This window comes from Eptesicus fuscus, chromosome 19, assembly GCF_027574615.1.
Source record: "Eptesicus fuscus isolate TK198812 chromosome 19, DD_ASM_mEF_20220401, whole genome shotgun sequence".
Lineage (NCBI taxonomy): Eukaryota > Metazoa > Chordata > Mammalia > Chiroptera > Vespertilionidae > Eptesicus > Eptesicus fuscus.
Window position 1 is genome coordinate 46,831,323 of NC_072491.1, and position 9,797 is coordinate 46,841,119.

The 9,797-nt window shown below is 48.1% G+C and overlaps 1 protein-coding gene across 3 annotated transcripts; it reads right to left on the reverse strand.

Annotated features, from left to right (window-relative positions):
* Positions 1–3,361: 3,361 nt before the first annotated feature.
* Positions 3,362–9,223, reverse strand: LRATD2 (LRAT domain containing 2). Of its 3 annotated transcripts, XR_008554573.1 has the most exons (3): positions 8,746–9,223; positions 4,395–8,214; positions 3,362–4,309 (listed from the first exon to the last, which is right to left on the reverse strand). XR_008554573.1 is itself a non-coding variant. In XM_008143405.3 (2 exons), the coding sequence occupies exon 2, from the start codon at positions 8,110–8,112 to the stop codon at positions 7,180–7,182; it is 933 nt and encodes a 310-aa protein (XP_008141627.1). In that variant the 5' UTR covers positions 8,113–8,214; positions 8,746–9,223; the 3' UTR covers positions 4,316–7,179. The 3 variants fall into 3 exon arrangements, 2 of the variants coding, with proteins under 2 accessions (XP_008141627.1, XP_028003677.1); XM_008143405.3 differs by lacking the exon at positions 3,362–4,309 and having other exon boundaries at positions 4,316–8,214; XM_028147876.2 differs by lacking the exon at positions 3,362–4,309 and having other exon boundaries at positions 4,316–8,214; positions 8,732–9,223.
* Between the last annotated feature and the right edge of the window lie 574 nt (positions 9,224–9,797).

Here is a 9,797-nt window from a genome sequence, read left to right on the forward strand (position 1 = left end):
TTAATTATATTATTTTTCAAATACAACTTAGATGGAGAGAGTTAAATGAATCCAGTGACACAAGCCATACAGTACAGAAGAGGAAATACATTTTTTTTCAAGCAAATGCATAAGTTCTCTCAAGGTTAATTGTAGGCAGAGCCCAGATTAGAGAAACCCAGGGAGTTTGACTGCCAAGCCTTAACCACTATTCGATTCTGTGTGCCTAGGTCAGACACTCTACGTTCAGTTTGGCTCAACAATTAGGATCCTCTAATCCTGCCTTATCTATTAGGATATAAGTTACATGAGGATAGAAACTATGGGTCACCAGAAATCAACCCAAGCCACTATGCTTAATTAATATTTGACAAAGGAGGCAAGAGCATACAATGGAGTCAAGACAGTCTCTTCAAGAAATGGTGTTGGGGAAATTGGACAGATACATGCAAAAAAATGAAACTAGACCACCAACTTATACCTTACACAAAATAAACTCAAAATGAATAAAAGACTTAAATGTAAGATGAGAAACCATAAAAATATTAGAAGAATCCATGGGCAGCAAAATATTAGACATCTCTTGTAGCAATATGTTTACCAATACATCTCCTTGGACAATGAAGAGAAAATAAAGAAATGGGACTCCACAAAATAAAAAGCTTCTGCACAGCAAAATAAACCATCAACAAAATAACAAGAGAGCCCACTACATGGGAGAACATATTTGCCAATGATATATCCAATAAGGGGCTAATCTCCAAATTTATAGGGAACTCATACAACTTAACAAAAGACAAACAATCCAATTAAAAAGTGGGCAAAGGGCCAAAACCGGTTTGGCTCAGTGGATAGAGCGTCGGCCTGCGGACTCAGGGGTCCCAGGTTCGATTCCGGTCAGGGGCATGTGCCTTGGTTGCGGGCACGTCCCCAGTGGGGGGTGTGCAGGAGGCAGCTGATTGATGTTTCTAACTCTCTATCCCTCTCTCTTCCTCTCTGTAAAAAATCAATAAAAAAAATATATTTAAAAAAAAAAAAAAAAAAAAGTGGGCAAAGGACCTAAATAGACACTTCTCCAAAGTGGACATACAGACAACTAACAGACATATGAAAAAATGCTCAAAGTCATTGATCATCTGAGAGATGCAAATTAAAACAACAATGAGGTGTCACCTCACACCTGTCAGAATGGCTACCAACAACAAATCAACAAGTGACAAGTGCTTTCCAGGATGTGAAAGGGGGCGCTAGTACACTGCAGACTGGTACAGCCACTATGGAAAACAGGATGGAGTTTCCTCAAAAAATTAAATATGGAACTGCCATTTGACCCAGTAATCCCACTTCTAGGACTATATCCTAGGAAATCCAAAGCACCAATCAGAAAGAATGTATAGCAGCACAATTGACAATAGCTAAGATCTGGAAACAGCCTAAGTGTCATCAGTAGATGAGTGTATAAGAAAGCTGTGATACATTTATACCATGGAATACTATGCAGCAGTAAAAAAAAAAGTACAGTATCTTACCCTTTGAGACAGCATGAAGGGACCGAGAGAGTATCATACTAAGTGAAATAAGTCAGACAGGGAAAGACAAGTATCACATGATCTCACTCATATGTAGAATCTAATTAACAAAATAACTGATGAACAGATAGGAGCCAGAGACATGGAAGCACGGAACAGAATGTGGAATCTCAGAGGGAAGGTGGGAGAGCATGGATGGGTGGGAGGTAATCAACCAAAGATCTTGTAAGTATATATATGCATAACCCATGGATACAGACAATTAGGTGGTGAAAGCCTGGGGCAGGAGGGTTGGGGGAGGGACTGAAGGGGGTTAATAGGGCTATATGTAATAATTTCAATAATGATTAAAATAATTTTTTAAATAAGAAACTATGGGTCAGGTTATCTGTATGTTAGACAATAGGAATTTGGGAGCCTCCCAGTTAAGTGCCTCATCAATATTAGTTATGCCCCATTCTCCTCCACCATTTGCAAATTCAAGGATTTTTTATCTAATTTCTCCAACAGGAGTACTCCAACTAAATCTATACACATCTACTTTATTTGAGTCCTACCAACCATAAGCACTTACAGAGCCATCTTTTATCATACTCTGTCCTCTATGTAGGACAGAAATTGATTTCCCCTCTGAAACAAGCTCAGCAGAATGGACTATCTCTGAAGGTTTCCATTTGTTTAACTTCTATATATTCTAATACCCATGGTATGGCTCAACATCCTTTAACCCTTCATAAATACTTAGTCCCCTGTTGTGACTGCAAATGGACACTAATCACTTGCATCTACTCTGCAGATAAAATTGCTGTATTTGTTCAATCAGCAGTTTTGCTAGTAAATTCAGTAAAAGGAAGTAAAAGCCCTTCCGCACATATTTTGAGACTGTTCATTTTGAGCTTTTTAAATGCTTTCAAACATGTCATTTTCCTACATTAACCAAGCTCAGTCCACTTAGAACTGGGAACAGCAGCCTCCACCAAAATTGCACCAAAATCACCCAAGAATAAATACACATTCCAGTAGGCTTCCCTCCCCCTACCTCCTGGTGCAATGCGTACCATTCAAACCAAGGACTCCCACTCTAGGGAAGAAGGGTCTCACTGCTGCTTGAGCTCCTTACAACCTTCAGCAATCAACTTTCTTCCTATTCAAAAGTCTCACAGGAATCTTTGGATAAAACTCAGACTTTAGGACCTCATAGGATTGCGGTAGCATTTTCAGGTGCTGGTGGCCTCCCCATACCAGTCCCAGATGCCACATCTGCTTCTTTACCAACTCCTGGCAAATGCATCCCTTCCTTATCATGCCAACAGTGCCACATGATCACACTTGCCCATCTTCTGTAATGAAATTACTCACTGAGCCCATTCTCTTTGGGACTCTGAAACTACCTGTGATGCCACATGGGTTACTGACCTTAATCCCTCAACTCCCCAGTGTAGATTCCAAAATGTGTGTGGTTTCCAGTAATGTCTGCATTAATTCTGAAAATCAATGTGTATTGGAAATTTATGTTCATGAGACATTTTTCATGAACACCAATAGCCTAGAAACAAAGGGTCATTAATTCTCACACTGTAAATGCAGTGAGGGTTTTCAGTCACTAAATTAATTCATCCAATTGTCTATTGAGCACTTGAAAAGATGATACACACTAATATTCTCAGAAAAACTGCAGTTAAGCTGAGGAACCTGGATATGGACCAAAAATGTGAGAAAAAAAGGTATACAAGTGGAAAATTATATATATATATATTCAGTTAACTCTAAGAGATGGTTTATTGGAAACTCTCGAAGCATTTTTCAAAAGAACCTGACAGGTTTTATTTTAATAAGACATAGTAAAGAGGAAATGGTTTAAAAGATGTTATCAATCTTTTATTTAACTAAGCACTGCCCTTCATTTTGAAGGAAATGATACAATTTCAAATCAGAACTTCCTTCTCAAGAAGTGGTATGAGAACATTAACAGAGTTAACATATAACCTTCAACAAAATTAAAGTTTACACAGTTCACTGAGAAATAAAACACATGTGGAAATTATCGTGTTCATCAATGGAATTCTCCATGGGTTACAAGTATACTGAAGAACAAAACAACACAATGAAAAGTTTACAGTTACCCTGATTTTTAAAAATCATAAATAAAATATAACTTTTCAGACTAATGCATTCAATGACCATGATCATACTGGATTTTATTTCAATTTACTGGTATAAAAAATGTTAGACAATCACATATCAAGAGTCTTCGACACAGTGGATTCCATTTTGTTAAGAAAAAAATAGAAAACAAGTAATCCTTAAATTTTCTTCACTCTCCATAGCATATGTCGTATAAAATTAAAGTTTTGCTTCCAAAAATATGTTTCCATGTGGTTGTTGTGTTGTCTAGTGGTGCTATTGGGGTCAGAAGCACCAACAACATGAAAAGTTTAACCACGGACGGGTCATTTTTCATAAAATTTCCTTACGGGTCTGGAGGAAAATCTTCCGCTAGGCATTTTAGTGCTCTAGTTACTTTAAATTAAATGTGAAATAAAAGCTACAAAAAGTTGAGTTCTCGCAGTACAAAAAAGTTGCGTGGCTGAAGTTGTGGGCTCCTCGGACATACATAAGCAGTCCCATAAAATAGCTGCTCAGGTAAGAAAATAGAATTTGTATGATTACACTTAGCATACGCTCCACGCGGGTGTCCTGCTCATCCCTGCCAGAGCCTCTGAAGAACCTTAGAATCGATATTTCTTTCCTTCAAAGAGCATCTGTAATTTGATGTACAAAATAGTTCTAAAGTCTTAATCCTAAGGAGAAACAAAAATTATTAAATATATATATATATATATTTTAAGTGCCAGATGTAGCCACTGCCTAGGATTAAAAACTCACCCACAACACTGCCATATTGAAGAAAGAGCTGAGAGCCGATTCCTTCCTCCTTTCTTGGCATCTTTGCTGGTTGGTTGTTGCTCTACTTGAAGCCTTATGAGCCTACAAAACCTTCCGATGGCATCACAGTTCCTAAGACGTACATATGTCCCATCTCTGGTACCCTGTACAAAATGCTTGTTGGACATGGGAAAGCAGGACGCGGAGTAGATCTATTTCCTCTTCTGCCATCAAAAACCTGTTTGCTTGAGACTTCTCACAAAAGCAGTTTGTTTGCAACAACAGATAGTCACCGCTATACCTCAATGTGACCAATGACATTCACTTTCCATGTGAGAGCAAAAGAGGGAGACAGCGATGGGGGAGAGGGAAAGAGAGCTGGCTGGCTAGCCCTGAGCTGCTGGGCAGTGTTGCCTGTTCTTCTTCCTTCCCGCTGCCTGCACGTTAGTCATTCCTTCCAACTTTCACTACTGTGCTCAACATAAAAGAAAATCCAAATCTGTTAGGTAGAGTAGCTCTCCTCAATGCCTGTACCCATGCTTCTCTCTCTTTTTTTAAAAAATATATTTTTTTATTGATTTCAGCAAGGAAAGGAGAGGGAGAGGCATAGCAACATCAGTAATGAGAATCATTGATCAGCTGCCTCCTGCACACCCCACACTGGGGATCAAGTCTGCAACCTGGGCATGGAATCAAACCCGGGACCCTTCAGTCCACAGGCCAATGCTCTATCCACTGAGCCAAACCAGCCAGGGCCCCATGTTTCTCTTGCTCTGCTTTTCCATGAGCAAGACAACATAAACACTAAGTGGTGAGATTTACTAAACATGGAAACTAGACTTACATTCCCAACAGGGGACGATGGGTCTCCAAAGATGCAGGCTGGGGTTGAGTGTGGTTCATCTTTAACAAAGTGATAGGACCTGTCTGGAGATGCCTGCAAAAGCAGGGAACATAGCTAATGCCCTTGTAATGAAATGATGTCATATGGAGGTGCTATGAAGTCTTAAAAATTATGGCCTCAAATGCCAAGTCCGAAAAAGTATACAAGGACATCCTTCAAGTCTTGTTGCCTTGATTTAGAGATGTCCAGGCAGGAGGCCCAAGGATGACCACACGGTAGAGACTCAAATATGATTCTACTCCAACCGTGAGAATTAGGTCGCAAAATGACACGTTCAGTGTATGTTCAGTGTAATCTCTAATGACTCCCAACAGAAAGAAAAACTCGACTCAACTTTTGAGACAGCGTTAGCAACATCATTGAGCGGCAGAGATGCATTCTGAAGTCCAGGGCACACATCATTAAAGAGCTCACCGGAATACAAGGAACGCGTTGTAAAAAATGTTTAAAGCCTCATAATAAAGCAAACTATGGCTCAGCAGGAGATCCAGTGAGTATTATTAGCCAGCCTGCTGCCAACAGATCCCACAATCAGGAACCAGTGCTTTAGGAGTGTCGCCAGATTTGGCACTGACTACACCACGTGGCATCTGTGACTGCAGTCAGCTCTCTGGAGAAGGCATTCTGAAGGGGTGTCCTCCCAGCACCAAGGACACTGCTTCCACATAAAACATAAAAAGAATTGGTGCATCTTTTGAATTAAGTGTGCCTCAAGCATCGCTGCCAAAATAAATACCTTATCACGGAAGCATGCCTCAGGCCTAAGATTTTAACAGCAGAAGAACAAAAATGAGAAGGGAAAATTAAAATTCACAGGACCACCATCAAAGCCTTCCGTTTTAAGGTTACCTTCATTGTTCAGGAATGGGGTTCAGTGGGAGTGACTGACTAATTCCTACCAGGACAAACCTGTTTGGCTGCTTCTGTAGTGGATACTTTATGGGGTGGCTGGCACCAGCCAATCCCAGGTGCGACCTTCGGATGAACACAGCCTAGCAGGTTTAATTAGATCAGAGACACAAAAGGCTATTCCCTCCTTGGATAGCGAATAACACAGCTGTAAATGCCTACAATAGCAGGCTAGAAACAAAGGCGGCCAAACAGAACCATAATTGAATCCTTCCCCTAGCTGGCCCATGACAATGATTTACTTATAACCTGGGAAGTGGCTGGTGGAGCAGGAGGGGGTAGGAGACTCAGCCAGCTCCAGAAGATGAATTGCTTGGGGACGGGGAGGAGGGAGGTAGCAAACTCTTTTGTTTTGTAGCCCAAGTTTACTGGGCATTTTGTTCCACTTCACAGGCAGCTGCTCGGTTTTGGTCTGTTGCTCCCGGAGCTGGTCCTGGTTTCTCCAGGCTTGCATCCCAGGAGTCCCATAAAATAAACCACTCAGCCTCCTGGATCCCACACACAGCTCCACAGGGATAGAGGATATGGGGCTCTCTGCTGGCCACAACCCCACTCTGGCCTTAGGACAGGGCATCCTCCAAGCCCAGGCTAGGAGGCAATGGCAGGTCTTGGTATTCCGAACTTTTCTCCACCCCTGTGTGCATAAAAAGGGTCGATTTTGGACCCAGGTCCAGCAGGGACTTAGTGTCAGGCATGTCCACAATTTGCCCCACCTCAGAAAGATGACAGATTGCAAGGGTGGGCAGGCCGTGCCCCCAACCAAAGTTTTCTTCCTACCTGCACCCTCTTCCTCCTCTGTCAAGAAGATAACAAGCTCAAGCCACAGCTGGCTGCGCCTTTCACCAACTCTCTATTTTCCAAATGGCCCAGGAGCCCAGATGGGGCCCAGAAGGTGAGGGTAGAGGAATGGAGAGAGGGGGCAGCGGCTGCTGGCAACAGCTTCCTCTCACTGATGTGCATTCAGCGGGCCCATCAGTGCACCGCCGCCTCTCGGTCCTCCTCCTCCCAGCAGGGCTCAGGGGGGCGCTCGAGAGGCGGCTTAGTCCGTGTAGTGTCGCCGTCGCCCTCTTCTGGCTCGGCCGGGTGCAGGTGCATGGCGAGCTCCTGCAGCACAGCCGCGCGCCCTATCTGGTCGTTGCGCCGCTTCTCCATGATCAGGTCCTCCAGGCTCTGGAACTCGAGCGTGTGACTGCGCTGGGCAGAGAGCTGGATCTGCAGCCGGTAGGGCTGCTTGCCGATGCGCAGCTCGCCGCCGATCTTGAACTCGCGCTTGCCGTAGCGGCACCAGGCGGCGAAGCTCTCCGAGTTGCGCCAGCTCAGCTCGCGCTCCTTGGCGCCCACGTGTGCCAGCGCGTTGCGCACCACGGCGCTGGGGCTGAGGGGCTTGTAGCGGTACAGATCGTTCACCACGCGGCCGCGCCGGCCCTGGCTCGCGTCGGTCAGGAAGCTGTTGCTCACCTCCAGCCTGTGCAAATGCACCACCTGGAAGTTACCCACATACACAGCCCAGTGCGGGTACTGCGCCTGGGACACGAACTCCACCAGGTCGCCAGGCTTGCACTTGTTGAGCAGGTTCTCGGGCGTGTAGGTGCTCAGCGCCGCGGAGCCCGGCGCGAAGCTTTTCTGGTAGATGCACTCGTCGCGGTAGAACACGGAGCACTCCACCTCGTGCAGCCGAGGGTCGTAGGGCTGCGGCGGGGGCGGCGGCGGCCCGTCCTCGCCTTTGGGCAAGCCCCCGCCATCCGGACCCTGGGGCGGTGGCTGCGACTCCGCTTCCTCGTCGTCGTTGGAAAAGATGTAGGAGACCCCGATGCGAGGCCCGTCATCCCGGTCCATGCCGGTCGGGTCGGCTGTGGGAACTTCCTTATAACTTAGGTGGGTCAGTTTCTCCACCTGGTTGCCCATCACGCTGCGGACACACACACACGTTCACACCGCCGAGAGGGGAGAAAGCGAAACCACCACTGGGGTCATTGGCACGGGTCCCCGGACAGGGGCTGAGACCACCTGTTGGGAGAGGAAGGCAAGGAAGCCCTGTAGGAGCCCCTCCGGGGAAAGGACGCTTTGTTAAGGGGCGGGAGGAAGGTTCGGATCGAGCACGGGGGCCATTCTCCGGTGGCAGCGAGCCTCCCCTCATTTCTCCACCTTTCGGGCCATGGTTTCAGGAAGCCAGGCAACTCCAGCTCTGCCCCCGCCCCCAGCCCTTCACCTCGCTCGGGCAAAAGTCCATCGCCCCGGCAGCTCCTACCGCTTCCGCCAGCGCCCTACCTGCCAAGCCCAGGCAGCAGGGGTAAGGAAGGGAAACTTTACCCCAGTCCTCCCTGCCACAGCCCCGCTTCCACCCCGGGGCTCGAACTTCACCCCGGAGACGACCCTCACTCCCCACGCCTCCTTCCCCGGGGAGACGAGCGAGGATTGCGCAGCGCGGGCCGGGCAGGTGAGCCCCACGACCGGGCTCACCTGGGAAGCTCTCTCCTCCGCCTCCCCCTCCCTTCCCCCGCGCGTGCCCTCCAGCTCGGGTTACCTGCGCAAACTCACCCGCCGAGAGGTGGAGTCCGCGGGGGAGCGGGGTGGGGGCCTCCGCACCCTGAGACTTCTAGGGCGAGTTTGCAGGTGTGGGCTCCCCGGTCCCTCCTCTCCTGGCGCGGGCGGCGGCGAAGCTGGACAGCGGGGAGCGACGCATGTCTCGCCCCCTCGGCTACTTAGCGCCTCGGGACTTGAAGGCGGGGGGGGGGGGGCAATGCCTGTTCACCCCGCACCTCTTGCCTCCTGCGGGGGTTGCCCTGCCCCCTCCACCGGCTCTCGGGGGAGGTGTGGCGCGAGAAGGAGGAGAAAGAAGCCGCTCGGCTACCCTGCCCGGCGGTGGCAGCTCCCGCTCGGGCCCGGCGAGCAACAAGCGCCGGAGCGGGAGGGACCGGATTGTAGATCCGGCTCCGGGCTCCCCGGGCGGGAGCGCAGCCCCTGGCACTTAAAGAGACAGGCGCTCGCTCCCGGAACCCGGTCTTTCCCACACGGTGCTGAGCCTCCGGGATCCCCCGCCCCGTCCGGCCCACGGAGGCCGCGGGCTCCGCCCAGGCCACGCCCCCGCGCCGGGGCCGGTTTAAATCCCGCGGGTGACTTACCGACGCGCCGGCGGGGCTGGCGCCCTGAGCGCAGGTGCCTGCGCCGGCCACTGGGAAGCCCCGCTTGCCCTCTTAGAGCCGGGGCCTGCGGTGGGCTCCGAGCTGCGGGCTCACTTCGCATTCTTCCGAGCTGTAGGCTTTGAAAAGCAGTTGGGAGGCTGACGCCCCCTGCCAGTGCAGCGACGAGAGAGAGAATAAGAGTTTGCTGCTTGTTTCCTTTCCCCTTGGCCTTTTCTTTGCCAGAGTACCTGGAGAGGGAGAGACCGGCATTAGGAAGCAAACAGAGGTATTTTCTTTCCTAGGACATATTTCTGCCAATGATCACAGCGAAGATTTTTTTTTTTTTTTTTTGTTAGTGGAACAGCTCAAGAAGTGTGCCAGTTTAGTTAGAGGTATTTCCAGAAGGAGTGCTGTGAAACTTTCAGGGAGGAAAACATTTCATAGAAAGGAATCAGTGTAAAACGAAAG

Excerpts from the sequence above, each read along its gene's own strand:
- LRATD2 (XM_008143405.3), bottom strand. The coding sequence starts at position 8,112 with ATGGGCAACCAGGTGGAGAAACTGACCCACCTAAGTTATAAGGAAGTT.